The following is a 14,865-nucleotide window of genomic DNA, read 5'->3' as shown; positions in this document are numbered from 1 at the left end:
TGGAGTGTCCTAAAAACAGGTGGTGAGGGGTCAACTGACCTCCTAGGAAGTGAATTGCTCACTCTCACAGACCACATGGAAGAGGGCTATGTCCTAGGGGTGAAGGAGCAATAGGAAAGAAGAAGCCTGCACCACCCCCAGTGGCTCCATGGAGTAACCTTCTCACCAGTTGTGCCTATCTTTCTCTGGACAAGACAGACCACCTTAACCTTGTCAAAGATGTCATTACTGAGCCTTTGTCACAGGCAGCCTCACCTGTATCCTAGTGAGAGAGCTATGGCATCACTGGCAAAAGCAGTGCCCTGATACCTGGGACTACTGACCTCTCAGAGTGTTTTGGTGACACAAAGTGAGCAAAATTATTCCAAGGCCAGGGCCTTGCATTTTTTCCAAGGCCATGTGGCCAGTTGCTGAAATCAGCAGATGCAATTGGCTGCAATTCTGAAACTGAATAAGGCATGAAGTAGTGTTATTTTTTTTGAAAGGTATTTTATTTTAGCACAATTTTAAACCATGGAACTATGCCTCCAAGGAAACTGCCTGAATGGCAAAGCCACAAAATAAAACTGAAAAATAAAACAAAACAAATGAAAACAAATTAACACCATAACTATAAAAATCCCTAAAAAGCAAAAAGCATTGACACTTGTCTTAAAGAAGTCTTTGTAACCCAATCCTTCTTTGTCACTTCCATATTGGGAAGGGTGCTGACCAGTACTACCCAGCTCTGAGAGACTGGAACACTGAAAAATATAAGACAATTGTCAATAGATTAAAATGTCATGTGATCCTCAGTTCACACTCTTAATCACTTTAGGAACTGGTTTTAATAGAAAAATAACAGGTCTGCAGAGGGAGCCAGATTATGAACCCACCTGGGTACCCTCATTCCTTGTCTAGCTCTTTTTGTAAGCTCCTGTCTTTCTCAGGTCATCCTATGGCCCAACCAGGACCACACCACTGGAGGGCAGGCAGTAAGTCTAATATGTGAGGAGACACATTCTGGTGCAGCCAAATGGGAAAGAAGTCAGAGAAGGGGCAGAACAGAAGAATGCCCCAAGGCTGGTGAGGTGAGAATCAAGAAGCACTTCCAGCGTGTGCAGGCCTGGGCTCATGGAAAAGGTGAGGGCTATTGTGGCTGGGGTAGAGCTGAGCATGTGATGTTGAGTGCATGCAAACTCAGACTGCACAGGAGACATCCAATGGGGAATGAGGCTGTGGAATGCCTGCCCCAAATGAGAAAGTGACAAGTACCAGCATTCAGGAGGCTTTGAAGGGATGACAGCTGATGATATCATGGCAAAAGGTAACTTCTAATTGTGATGCATCTAGGGTGTGACATCTGGATGGGGGTTTTCTTTCAGTGAACAAGACATATCAGCGGCTGTGTGGGCACCGAGTGAACTTGGCACAAAGATGTGTTATGGAAGCAAATGCCTAACAACTGAGCATGAAATGGCATGTAACAAACATGGTGTGTACATAGCTTTGGAGGGAGTATGTAGGTAACAGGAATTTGTATGAAAGATGGCAACCCCTGGGTGTGCTGACAGGACCAGTCCCTCCCTCCTTAAGCCTAGCTCAGCATGGTATGGCTGTGGTCCAGGGTGTCCCAGTAATTGTCCAGGCCCTAGGTTTTCTACATCCCTCCAGTGGGGAGAGACTTCATGAGGAGCTCAGTGACATCCTCTTCCCAGGTCCAAAAGAGTTGGCTGCTGCTGACCCACACTGAGAGAACCTATGGACATAATGAGGGGAAGCTCTGAGAGGATCATACTGAAGGACTTGGGCAGGCTCCTGAAAATGAGGGAACAAAGGACCAGCAGGAGAAGGAGAGCATCGTAAGGAGGGGAACACCATAGCAAAGACTGGGGCATGAATGTTGCTAAGAGGCCAGTCTCTGACCAGCCTGGCCACCACAGGCCACCAAGGCACTCACAGGTCCTCACCATATTGTGTGGATGTACCACAGATGGTTTGGTCTTGTTGCTGCCAAGCTGCCCTTCCTCAGTTGTGTTCTGATTCCTGTTTTTCAAAACTTCAAGCATATCCTGCCCTGTTCTTCCCAAAGTTCTGGCATTTTTATTTATCATCCAAAGACACTCAGAAGAGACATTATATATTCAACTAGTCACTAAGGAGACATTCAGTCCCTCCTAAGGGACTCCCATGGCTGGCTGTCTCCCCAAAGCTAGAAGGGTGGATTCCCGACTGTCAAGCACCCAACACACCCTGCAAAACCACCCCCCCCCAACACACATACACACGAATGGGAGGCAGCCCAAGGCCCAAGGCTCCACTGAGCTGGTTTGGGCTTTAATCTTTGGTCCAGGCAGAGTGAAGGGTTACATTTTCCTCAAGTTACTATTTTCCTCAATCCTACAATTTAACACCCTCCACATGAGGCACTCCCTCCATAGATTATTCCCCATGTAGCCCCTCACACTTGTGTGCTGCTGTGAAGGTAATCAATCTCTCTTATCTGATTTTCATAACCACCTGGCATTCTTAGGCCATCTGGTAACAGTGGAAACTGACAGACTCAGTGAGATGCCAAGATCAGACAGCCCCAGACCCCAAAGCAAACTTCGAAACTCCAAACTGTCAGAAAGTAACAAAAGACATTTATTTCAATTATTGGTATATGAGCTCCCCTGTTCATCAAAGTTCTACAAAACCTGCCAACATACTGCATCCTGGGCTCTGTGAGCACACAGAGACAACCTAGCATCTGGCCAGGGCCAAGCCAGCAAGAGGAAAGTTGGCCCTCCACTGTGATTGGCAGAGTAAAGGTAGTTTACAACTGGCTCTGTGCCATGCCCATGGATAAGGATGGCCACAGCCTGAGTCCTACAGGGAAGGGCTTCTCTCCTTGGCCAGGGCTGTCCTTAACAGGGTGGGTGAGGTGGGGGCGGGGGTTCTGGGATGGGCCACAGGCTGCCTTGAGCCAGCATTCTGCTCTGTTGCACCATGGGCAGGTTCAGGGACAGAGCTGATCAATAATAATAATAATAATAATAATAATAATAAGCCTCTTTGCAACTTAAAATGCTATCATCCAGTCCTTACCTACCCAAGGATCCTGGGGAAGCATCATCAAGCTAGAGTAGTTAGAGGAAGCAGGCATCAAGCGACGGGCTGGACAGGTGGCAAGCACATGGTTGTACAGCACCTAAGGTAGGCTGCACCCAAACCCAGCCAGGTGTGATGCCAGCCCAAATGCAGCGGCTGTGAGAGTGGGGTACCCTAGACCCATCAGAAACTCACATACATTCTCGATGCCCCCCAACCCCCAGCCCTGACCTAGGAGCCTCCACAGTGTACCAGGCCGTGCGTGGGCACTAAAGGCTAGTGCAGCCGCAGGTAGGAGGGTGTAGAGTAGTTGAAGAGCAGAAAGTCCATCCTGTAGAGATCAAAGAGGCGCCGCTGGTAGAAAGGGCTGATGTCCTGAAAGAGGCGAATGGCCTGGTCGTGCATGGTAGCTGCCTTGGCACGGGTTGGTGGTGTAGGGAAGCGCAGGTCGGGTGTGCCCACTAGGCCCAGCACAAAGGCCGCATCCTCTGCCAGGGTCTCAAACTTGCCCACAACATCGTAGCGCAGGCGACACGGGTGGCAGAGCACGTGGGCACGCTCCCAGTGCTCATTGAAAGGTTCCTCGCGGCGCGTGCGTGGGTCCAGTAGGTAGGCCAGAAACTCAGCAAAGCGCACATCATGACCACGGGCCAGTGCATCTGGGTGAGGGTGGGGCCGAAGGCGCCGCACAATGCGTGTGCCATAATGCCGCTGAAAGGCGGCGCTGTATGGCTGTGCGAACTTGTTGTGGTAGGCCGAGGCTAGGCGCTCAAAGGGCTCCCGCACGAAGAGGAAGGCCAAGTAGTTGCGCAGGCGCCGGTTGATCTCGTTGGGGCCAAAGTCGGCCAGAGACCGCAGGCGGCCTGGTGCATGCGCCTCATACGCAGGAATGGCTTGGGGGTCCTGGCCCCCGGGGCTGCTCAGTGCCAGCATCACACGCTTCCAGTTGGTGCAGGCCACCTTAGGCACATAGCAGTAGAGTAGGCCATGTGCATCATCTACCAGCACATGTCGCAGGTCCTCCGGCTGCAGCAAGCGCTGCTGGTGTGTGTGGCGGTTGCAGGCCATGCGCAGGAGACTGCGCCGCTCCCGATGCACCTCAGCCAGGGCTGAGCTTGGGCCCTGTGGACGACAGGGGTCAGGGTCAGGGCTGCTGCCCAGTGACATGTGTTAGCCGGAGCCGGGCAGTAGATAGGGATCCTAGACTGGGACCCCAGCGCCGCCACTGATCACTGTATACGATTAGGGGCCCAGGCATTTGTCCAGGACCTGGATTGGAGGGGAGTGAATCTAACTTTGCAGAGGTATGTGAAACGATGTGACTAGTCACTTGTTGGACATTCAGGTCTGAGGAGGTCCTGATAACAAATATGAAATGGTCAGAGTAAGCCTGATGAAGAGATATGACTTCTAAGTACCCACTGCTATTGCAAACTGAGTATCTACTGTTTACTAGAAGTAGTATAGTGTCTAAGAATGGTGGCTTTAATTACATATAGTGTTGAAATGCAGCTACCTGCAGGCCAATGGGATATTTTTGTTTAATACTAAAATTAGTTAATTCTATATTTATGAATCGGCATGTTCCTTTGGGCCTTGATTTCTTTATCCCACCCAGTCCTGCCCTCCTCCTGCCCACACCACCCTCAGAACAAATTCTAATGTCAATTCTTGGGCAAGAAGCCTGCCCTCTCTAAGTATGTTACTACTCTGTGAAATAATAACAGCATTCATCTTGTACTTATTGTGTACCAGGCACCTCACTATGACCTTTACAACTCCATGAATTGGGTACTGTAAGGAGGTCACTTGGGCCAGGCCTTCTGGTCCCTCCTCAGCCATACCAACATCCAGGCCAGTACCTCCAGCAATCCCTCTTCCTTTCCTCAAGTTTTTTCTGCCCTCAACAGGGTTTTCACCTCCAATAGTAACTCTCCAAACCCCCACTTCTCTCTTTGGTGGTTTCTTTAGTCTGAATTCTTAGAAGAAAGTGTTTTTAATTTCTAAAAATTGCTTTAAAAGCCTTTAGGTAATAAGACAATAAAGAATGGTGAGGATGTGGGAAAGTGGAACCTTCTTCATTGCTGGTGAGAAAGTAAAATGGTATAGATGTTGTGGAAAGCCATTTGGCAGCGCCTCACAAAAAGTAAACATATGATCCAGCAATTCCACTTCTAGGTATATCCCTCAAGTAACTGAAAACATACAGCACACAAAAGCTTATGCACAAATGTTTATAGCAGTGTTATTCATAATAGCCAACAAGTAGAAACAACCCAAATGTCCATCAACTAGTGAGTAGATAAATAATATATATGTGTCTATCCATACAATGGAATATCATTCAGTAATAAAAAGAAGTGACATTCTAAAACATGGATGAACCTTGAAAACATTATGCACACTAAGTAAAAGAAGCCAGACATAAAAGGCCACATGTATGATTCCATTTACAAAAAATATCCAGAATAGATCCATTGAGATGGAAAGTAAATTGGTAGTTGTCAGGGGCTGGGAGTGGAGAAAATGGGGAGTGACTGCTAATACGTACTGGTTTTCTTTTTAGAGTGATGAAAATGTTCTGAAATTAGATGGTGGTGATGGTTGTGCTTCTTTGTAACTATACTAAAACCACTGAATTGTACACTTCAGAAGAATGAATTCTGTGGTATGTGAGTTATATCTCAATTAAGAAAAAGCCTTCAGAATTTTTCCATTTCAGAGGATGCCAAAGCAGCCACTCTGTGACTGCTTGAGAATATCTGACATTGTTGGGTGGGGGGTGTGTGGGAGGGCCAAAAATAGACTGCACATGTGGGCATATGTGCATGTGCCTTCAAAAATATCCTGCAGACATCCAAGATACTTTAAGTGCAAAAAGTTAAAGAAAGAACAGGACTTAGCATGACACAGTTTGGTTTAGAAAAGTTAGTGAAGGAGCCCTGGCCAGGTAGCTCAGTTGGTTAGATTGTCATCCGGATATGCCACCGTAGTCGGTGTGATGCCTGGTAAGGACAAGAATGAACTGATGAATAAGTGGAAAAACAAATCAATGTTTCTCTCTCTCTCCCTTCCTTCCCTTTTCTCTAAAATTAATTAAAACATTTTTAAGGGTAGAAAGGAAAATAAAAAATCATGTTTCTGGCCCTGGCTGGTGTAGCTCAGTGGATTGAGTGTGGGCCTGTAAAGCAAAGGTCGCTGCTTTGATTCGCAGTCAGGACACATGCCTGGGTTGTGGGCCAGGTCCCCAGTAAGGGGCGTATGAGAGGCAACCACACATTGATGTTTCTTTCTCTTTCTTTTCTTCTCTCTCTAAAAATAAATACATAAATTCTTAAAAAATGCTTCAAAAAGGATGGATTGTGGGTAGTCTCTTTTAGATTTATGCTGAAATAATCACAGGGTCAACAAAGCTGGGATTTGCTTTAAAAAACAGGTAAAAGTTGAGGGGTCAGTATGAAACAAGAATGGATAAGAATTAATCATTGTTCACAGTGAGTGATGGGAATGTGGGCATTCATTGTACTATTCTCTCTACTTCTGCATATGTTTGAATTTCTCAAAATGAAAAGTTAAAATTGAGAGAACAATGACATATGTACCTGCAGGTGAGATTTTGAAAAAGTAACATAATAAGCACATGACAGAGCATTTGATGCTATCACAGGGAACTGGTCGATTCCAGGGGTAATGGGAGGCCAGTGTGGGGAGGAAAGGTGGTCTTCACTGTAGACTCTTGGGAGTGTAGAATGCCCTACAGTGCTTAATTATTTTTTCAAAAATATTACTGTGAGAATGGTTGCCAAGTTCAGATATGGCTGTAGGGGGCCTGAGGGCACTTAGAGGACTGCATTCCCACCCTGCAAAGCACTGACTCACAGGATTGGCCTCAGAAACCTGGCTCCATGTGGGTGCCAGGAGAGGACTGTAACCAGGGGTCCCACAGCCCAGCTCTGTGTTCAGCTTCCAGACAACCCAACATGTTCCTTATGGTAGGGAATGTTGGCCATCCACCTGTCAGTTTTTTTTCTTCTTTGCCAGAAAAACCTCAACTATGTTAGGCCATGTAGCCAATCTGAGGAGGAAACAGTCACACCTTTATTAAAATGATGGGTTCAGAGGTGGGCATTTGGCCTGTTTCTGGCCAAGGAGATGTAAAGGGAAGACTGCTAGATGGCTCCCAGGAAAGACTTTCCTTCAGGACAAAAAGTGAGAGCTCCTGAAGAAAGAAAACCTTTTGTTTCACCACTACCTTGCTTAGGATGTTCTCCTGTGAAGAAATGTCAGGGCCCCAGCATTCATCGTACAGTCATAAGGCAATAAGGCTGCAGCAGAAGCCAACATTCACAGGCTGTGAGTGTGCAGAGTGCTGCTGCTGTCCGTGGGAATGCTGGTCTCTGAGTATCTCAGGGAGCACACATTGACTATCCTAGTGGCTTAATGTAGTCTTAGTCGGCTTTTCTGTTGTTTTCAGCCCCATGAATACCTAGATAGTCATTGCAATCTCCTTTTTACAGGTTAGAACACTGAAGCTTATAGGTAATTAGTGGTCTACAGCTTTCTGGTATGGAAGCTCCAGTCTGGTTCCCTTGGGACTCAGAAGTCAGAGCTGTGCCTACTGGTCTAGAGCTGCATCCAGCTGCAACACCCTCATCCCTCCCAGCCCAGCTATACTCAACTGCTTGTATCCTTAGCCTGGCTCTAGTCCCTATGACTTCTGTGATATTCTCAAGGTCCTTAGCTATCCTGTGCTTCAGTTTCCTCATCTGTGACCAAGGATAACAACAGCCCCATCTTATAGGGTAGGTTAAAGGACTAAGCAATTTCACAGAACTAGAGAGCCTGGTACACAGTTAGCATTTATTGACCAGATTGTTTCATTACTATTATTTCCCCAACTGTAAGGTGTATGGTTCCAGGGCCTTGACACCCCAAGGTTACTCGGTCCTCAGGGTATGAGGGGGCTGGGCCAGCCTTATCTGTCCTTCAAAAAATCTGTGCAGCTAATAGAACCAAGGGCCTGATGACAGCATGGCCTGCCCTCAGCTTGCTGTGTGGACCAGGGCAAGCCAATTACCCTTTCTGAACAAAGGCCTACCCACCTGAAATCGAAGGATATGAAAGATGAGTTCCACTTGCCCCTTCGGCTCAGTCCATGGGAATTCAGTGAGCAGCGCTTTCCCAGACCCATTCTGATAATTCTCTCTGGCTTAAAACCCTCCATGGTTCCCTATATTCTTGCCCCCCTTGCCAGGCCACATGAGGCCACTGACCACCACTGGCTAGACTTGCACAGCTTCTTCTGTCTTTGGCTCATCTTCAGCTACTTGGGCCCTACTGTTTGCTTCTTAACTCATCCTCTGCAGGTCTCAGCTGCAATGTCCCTTTCTCAGAGAGGGTCTAAACTAGGAGAGCTATCATTGTACCTTATACTTTCCCTTTAGACACCAATAAGTCACAAGTTAGTGGAGGCAGTGATCAGTTAATGCCTTCCTCCCCTGGACTGGATTGTCAGTTGCACAAGGTCAGGAAACCAGGTTACCTGACTGCAGCCAGATCCATAGGTTCCTAAGCACAGTCTGCAGACAGTAGGTACTCAATACATGCTGCCTGAGTGGATGCCCCTGAGTGGCTGTTTGGGTGTATGTGAGCCAGGGGTGTGGCTCTTGGTGGGGTACAACTATGTGTGTATTTGGGGTAGTGTGTGGTCCTAGGGTGCCAAAACAGAAGAGAGGTTCATAGACCAGCAAGCTGCCTAGCCCATTGCCTAAGAACAGGTAAGGCAGGGGATCCTTCAGTTTCCCTGTTGCAGCTGGTACTAAACTTAATTACTTTCTACCCACTAGACTGTTAACTCCCTGAGTGCAGGCTCAGTGTCTGTTTTACTCTCTTTCATATTTGCGGTACATAGAACTGGCACAGACTGGGCCCAGTCTATTGTTGAGAGGATGATGGATGGGGTTGGGGGTGGGTGGAGATACCAGCTCTCTCAGCTTGCCCCTGAGATTTTCCCTTGTCACATCCCCAGGCATTCTAGTTTCTGAACAGAGCCTGGATTTGCAGAGGATAATTCTCTGTGCCCATGTGGGTTCTAGTCCTAGGACAGCCAGTCTATACTGGAGATCTCAGGTTCCCATGCCTGGAGGCAGAGGTGTGGGGAGGGTCCACCTACCTGGTCCAGGTCATAGAGCATCTGCAGGGGACTTCTTCTCTTCCCATCAAGCAAGCCAGAACCCAGGACCCTGTTTTCAGAATCTGTGGAGCATAAAGAGAGAGGTGTTATCACTCCAACAAACAAACTGGCTTTGGCATTGGGGTAGGGGGCTTGAGCAACTCACCTACGGCAGAGGTAATCCATTTCTGAGAATCAGTTTCCCTGTTGTTCAGCCTGCCTCAGGACTGGGTGGGGGGCAGTGGTGGAGTGTGGGAAAATACTGACAGGGCCCCTAATCTATGCTTGGTGTCACTCTTGCTCCTATGTCCTGACATCTAGAGTTGGAGAGTACCAGGTGGGAAGGGATGAGAGGAAAGGTGGTACCCAGACTACAGCACTCTGGGAAAGGCCTGCCTGTACCCAACCTTACCCTCCTCAATCTTTCATCTAATCAGATCATGGCCTGCTCCTGCCAGCCCCATGACTGAGGAGCCCTGAGGAGCTCAAGAAGCTACTAGTCTGTCCAGAGAGGGCTGGGCAGTGGTAGATGTGGCACAGCCAGACTACAGGCTCTCCTATTGACCACAATGAACTACAGCAGCTTATACTTCCCCTAGCAGTGTACATGTTTCCTTGTGGTAAATACAGCTTTACTGTCCCCAGACTGGATGCCCCTGAGGGCAGAAATAGTATCTGCCTGACTCAGTGCTGAATTCCTCAATCTTCCTAAAACTATCAAAAACACAGCTAGCTACATTTATTATTCACTCAAAATGTATTTTAAGGACTATCTTCTTAAACATATTTAATTAATATAAGTATATTCTTGGTAGTATAATCAATACAGGTGAGGAAAGATTCAAGCCTTTCTTGGTCATATTTTTCTTGAATATGATTATACTTATTAAAAACTCAAGACGTATAACATAATCTTTACAAAATCACCAAAATTGGCAAATTTTTAACCAGCTTGGCAAAGAAGAAAAAAATGAAGACTCAAATTACTAAAAACAGAAATAGAAGAAGGTATATTAGTACTAGACCTTAAAGAAATAAGAAAGGGTTATAACAGTATAATATGAACAACTGTATAAGAATACATAAAATAGAAAATTCATGTATGAAATGGAAAATTTCTAGAAAAACACAAATGCCTAAAATTGACTCAAGAAGAAATACAAAATTTTAGTATAACAAGTGCAGAGATTTAATTAGTAATTTTTAAAAGGAAGCCCTGCTGAGACTTGTAGGATGGGCAGAGAGAGACATGAAATGGTCTGATCCAACAACCACCTGTGGAAGTTCAGAATTAGGAGGGATATGTCAGCTGAAAGGCAATCAGTGAGGAACTAGAGGGTCCAAGTCCCATGCAGGAAGAACATTTTTCCACAACACATGACTATGAAAATCAGTGGGGACTCTTTCTGGGTGAGTCAGAGAGCTTCTGTAGACCCAGAAATCCTCTTAAAAGGCCCAAGCACAGACTCGCTTACTCACAAACCCTGGCCCTAAGCTCCAGTGAAGGGACAGCAGCTAGAAAAGCACCAGGGACACATAGGAAAGAACTAAACTATCTGGCTTCAGGGTGAGGGCTGCAGGGACAGGTCAGTGTTGGCAGGTGCCATTGTTACTTTGTTGAGCCCTCCTCCCACCTTCACAGCTGGCAAGTGCTGTCAGGTACTGTTATTCTTTGTTGAGACCTAACCCCACCTCCACCATCCTACAAGGGCAGGCTGGTGCAAAATCTGAATCTCCATCAATCTGCCTAACACCACTACCCAACCCTTATCATTCCCTGAGACCCTGCCAACCCAACTGGGGCATCTGCCTCTTTTAGTTGCTGTTCCCTAAAAGCCATTGGCCTTGGCCTATGCTGCAAATGTTCCTAAAATATCTTAAAGGTCCAAAAACCTGAAATAAGCAGTGGCTGTCCTTGGCATGCCCTATTTGTCTTGATACGTGGCTATAATCCTAGCACCTGTGGCAGCCAACCTCAGTTACCATAACATTTCCCAGGCATTGCTAAGCAAAATACAGGCAGCTACCATCCAGACTACCTTGTGGCTCCTACCAGGTGGCCCTGTGCTAGGTACAGGCAGTAGCTGGTCCAGGCACATGTGAGAGTCCCTATAAAAAGGGTCTAGAACCAACACGACTCGTGGCTAGATTCAGAACACACAGCACCAGCTAATTAGCTCCATAAATGATACACCCAAAGGGGAACTTGGCAAGCATCAGACCCCGTTACAGTGAATCCTGCTCCATGTGATCAGACCCCACACTACAGCTCAAGGCCAGTCCTCACAACCTATCAGCCTGAGGGGCAATGCCCCTCACTGATGTGCCAAAGAGCAATTAAGGCTTAACTACAAAAGGAGGGCACACACAGCCTACACAAGGGATACACCTGGAGCACTTAGCTCAGGTGACCAACTAGGAAAACTGAACCACTGGCCCCAACAGAAAACCCTACACATAAAATCACTCTACCAAGACCAGAAGATGTAGCAGATCTACCTAATGCATAGAAACAAACACAGGGAGGCTGCTAAAATGAGGAGACAAAGAAACATGGCTCAAATAAAAGAACAGAACAAAATTCCAGTTAAAGAGCTAAACAAAATTGGAGACAAGCAATCTATCAGATGCAGAGTCCAAAACACTGGTTATAAGGATACTAGATGCTCTCAGTGAAAACTTCTACAAAGAGATAGGAAACATAAAAATTGAGACATAAAAACATTAAAAAGAGCCAGTCAGAAATGAAGAATACAATAACTGAAATGGAGAGGGAATCAATAACAGTAGAAGGAATCAATACAAATTAGATGAAGCAGAGGGTCAAATCAGCAATTGGGAAGATAAGGTAGTAGAGAAAGACCAATCAGAACAGCAAAAAAAAAAAAAGAGTGTTTTTTTTTAATGAGGATGTTTTAAGGGACTTCTCTTACAACAAGTGTAATAATATTTCATCCTAAAGGTAGCATAAGGTGAAGATCAAGGGTTTGAAAACATATTTGAAGAAATAATACTGAAAACTTCCCTAACCTTCACCAGGTTAGGTGAAAGAAATAGATAAACAAGTCGGGGAAGCACAGAGAATCTTAAGTAGTATGAACCGAAAGAGGTTGACACCAACACACATCATAATGAAAATGCAAAAGGTTAAAGAAAGAGAGAATCTTTTTTTTTTAACAACAAGTCTTTGTGTGACATGTGCTTTGATTTATCTTAATATGACTTTTCCTGATTACTAGTAAGATTGGTTATCTTTTCATATTTTATTGCTTACTAGGGTTATCCTCCACTGTGAACTGTCTCTTAGTATCTTCTGCCTATTTTTTGTTGGGTTATTCATAATTTTTTCTTCACTGAATATATATATTTAATATAATTTTTTTATTTAATTCTTGTTCAAGTACAGGTTTCTGTCTTATATTCCCAACACTGCCCGCACCCCGCCCCATGTTCCCCGCCTCCCTCCCCTTTCTGCCTCCCACCCTTAGTTATTGTCCATGTGTCCTTTATACTTGTTCATGTGAGTCCATTCCCTTTTCCCCTATGATTCTCTCCCCTCTTCCCTCTGGACCCTGTCAGCCTGTTCCATATTTGAGTGTCATTGGTCATATTTTGCTTGCTTGTTTGGTTTGTTTAGATTCCTGTTAATGGTGAGATCATATGATATTTGTCTTTCACCACCTGGCTTATTTCGCTCAGCATAATGCTTTCCAGTTCCATCCATGATGTTGCAAAGGGTAGGAGTTCCTTCTTCCTTTCTGCAGCATAGAATTCCGTTGTGTAAATGTACCGTAGCTTTTTGATCCAGTCATTTACCGATGGGCATCTAGGTTGCTTCCAACTCTTGGCTATCGTGAATTGTGCTGCTGTGAACATCGGGGCGCATAGGTTGTTTTGGATTGGTGTTTCAGGGTTCTAAGGATATACTCCCCAGAGTGGAATTGCTGGGTCAAAAGGCACGTTCATTTTTAGTGTCCTTACAAAATTCCATACTGTTTTCCATAGTGGTTGTACCAGTCTGCAATCCCACCAGCAGTGAACTAGGGTCCCCTTTTCCCCACAACTTCTCCAGCACTTGTTGTTTGTTTCTTTGTTTATGATAGCCATTCTGACTGGTGTTAAGTGGTATCTCATTGTGGTTTTAATTTGCATCTCTCTGATAGCTAGCGATATCGAGCATCTTTTCATGTGTCTCTGGATCCTCTCTATGTCCTCCTTGGAGAAATGTCTGTTCAAGTCCTCTGCCCATTTTTTGATCGGGTTCCTTATCTTCTTTGAGTGGAATCGAGTTCTTTGTATATTTTGGAGATTAAACCCTTATCTGAGGTATCATTGGCAAATATGTTTTCCCAAGCTGTTGCTTCTCTTTTTATCTTGATATTGTTCTCCTTAGCCATGCAGAAGCTTTTAATTTTGATGAGATCCCATTTGTTGATTCTTTCCTTTATATCCCTTGCTCAAGGGGATGTGTCAGTAAAAATATTGCTGCATGGAATATCTGAGATTTTCTTGCCAATGCTCTCCTCTAGGGCTTTAATGGTTTCACAGCTTATACTTAAGTCTTTTATCCACCTTGAATTTATTTTGGTGTATGGTGTAAGTTGGTGCTCAAGTTTCATTTTTTTGCATGTAGCTGTCCACTTCTCCCACCACCATTTGCTGAAAAGGCTGTCTTTACTCCATTTTATATTATTGCCTCCTTTGTTGAATATTAATTGACTGTAGAGAGTTGGGTTTATTTCTGGGCTCTCTGCTCTATTCCATTGGTCTACGTGCCGGTTTTTAAGTCAGTATCAGGCTGTTTTGATTACAGCGGCCTTGTAATACAGTTTGATATCAGGTATTGTGATCCCTCCTACTTTGTTCTTCTTTCTCAAAATTGCAGCTGCTATTCCGGGTTGTTTATGGTTCCATATAAATTTTTGAAGTGTTTGTTCTATGTCTGTGAAATATGCCATTGGTATTTATAGGTATTGCATTGAATCTGCAAATTGCTTTGGGTAGTATGGACATTTTGATGATGCTAATTCTTCCAATCCATGAACACGGTCTATGTTTCCATTTGTTTGTGTCTTCCTTGATTTCTTTCTTCAGTGTTGTGTAGCTTTCTGCATACAGGTCTTTTACCTCCTTGGTTAGGTTTATTCCCAGATATTTTATTTTTGTTTTTCCTATATTGAATGGGATTTTTTCCTGATTTCTGCTTCTGCTGCTTCGTTGTTGGTATACAAAAATGCCTTTGATTTTGGATATTGACTTTGTATCCCTCTGTTTTGCCAAATTCCCTTATTAGGTCAAGCAGTTTTTTGGTAGAGTCTATAGGATTTTCCATGTACACTATCATGTCATCTGCAAACAATGACAGTTTTGTTTCCTCCTTTCCGATTTGGATGCCTTTTATTTCCTTTTCTTGTCTGATCGCTGCAGCTAGAACTTCTAATACTATATTGAATAGAAGTGGTGAAAGTGGGCAACCTTGTCTTGTACCTGATCTTAGTGGAAAAGCTTTTAGTTTTTGCCCATTGAGTATGATGTTGGCTGTAGGTCTTTCATATATGGCCTTTATTATATTGAGGAATGTTCCCTCTATTCCCACCTTGCTGAGTACCTTTATCATAAAT

General features: G+C 45.0%; 1 protein-coding gene across 3 annotated transcripts in view; it reads right to left on the bottom strand.

Annotated features, from left to right (window-relative positions):
* Positions 1–808: 808 nt before the first annotated feature.
* Positions 809–14,865, bottom strand: part of CHST13 (carbohydrate sulfotransferase 13) — a 44,602-nt gene continuing 30,545 nt past the window's right edge. For all 3 annotated transcript variants that reach the window (XM_037034045.1, XM_037034046.1, XM_037034044.1), the window contains 2 exons: positions 9,245–9,327; positions 809–4,194 (listed from right to left, as the gene is read on the bottom strand). In XM_037034045.1, the coding sequence (XP_036889940.1) occupies positions 3,349–4,194; positions 9,245–9,327 (929 nt within the window). In that variant the 3' untranslated portion in view covers positions 809–3,348. The remainder of the gene's footprint in view (positions 4,195–9,244; positions 9,328–14,865) is intronic.

Source organism: Sturnira hondurensis, unplaced genomic scaffold (assembly GCF_014824575.4).
Source record: "Sturnira hondurensis isolate 20B ecotype Veracruz unplaced genomic scaffold, ASM1482457v3 Scaffold0021971, whole genome shotgun sequence".
Taxonomy (NCBI): Eukaryota; Metazoa; Chordata; class Mammalia; order Chiroptera; family Phyllostomidae; genus Sturnira; species Sturnira hondurensis.
The sequence above is the reverse complement of the archived record's forward strand: the minus strand, read 5'-3'. Positions and strand labels throughout refer to the sequence as shown.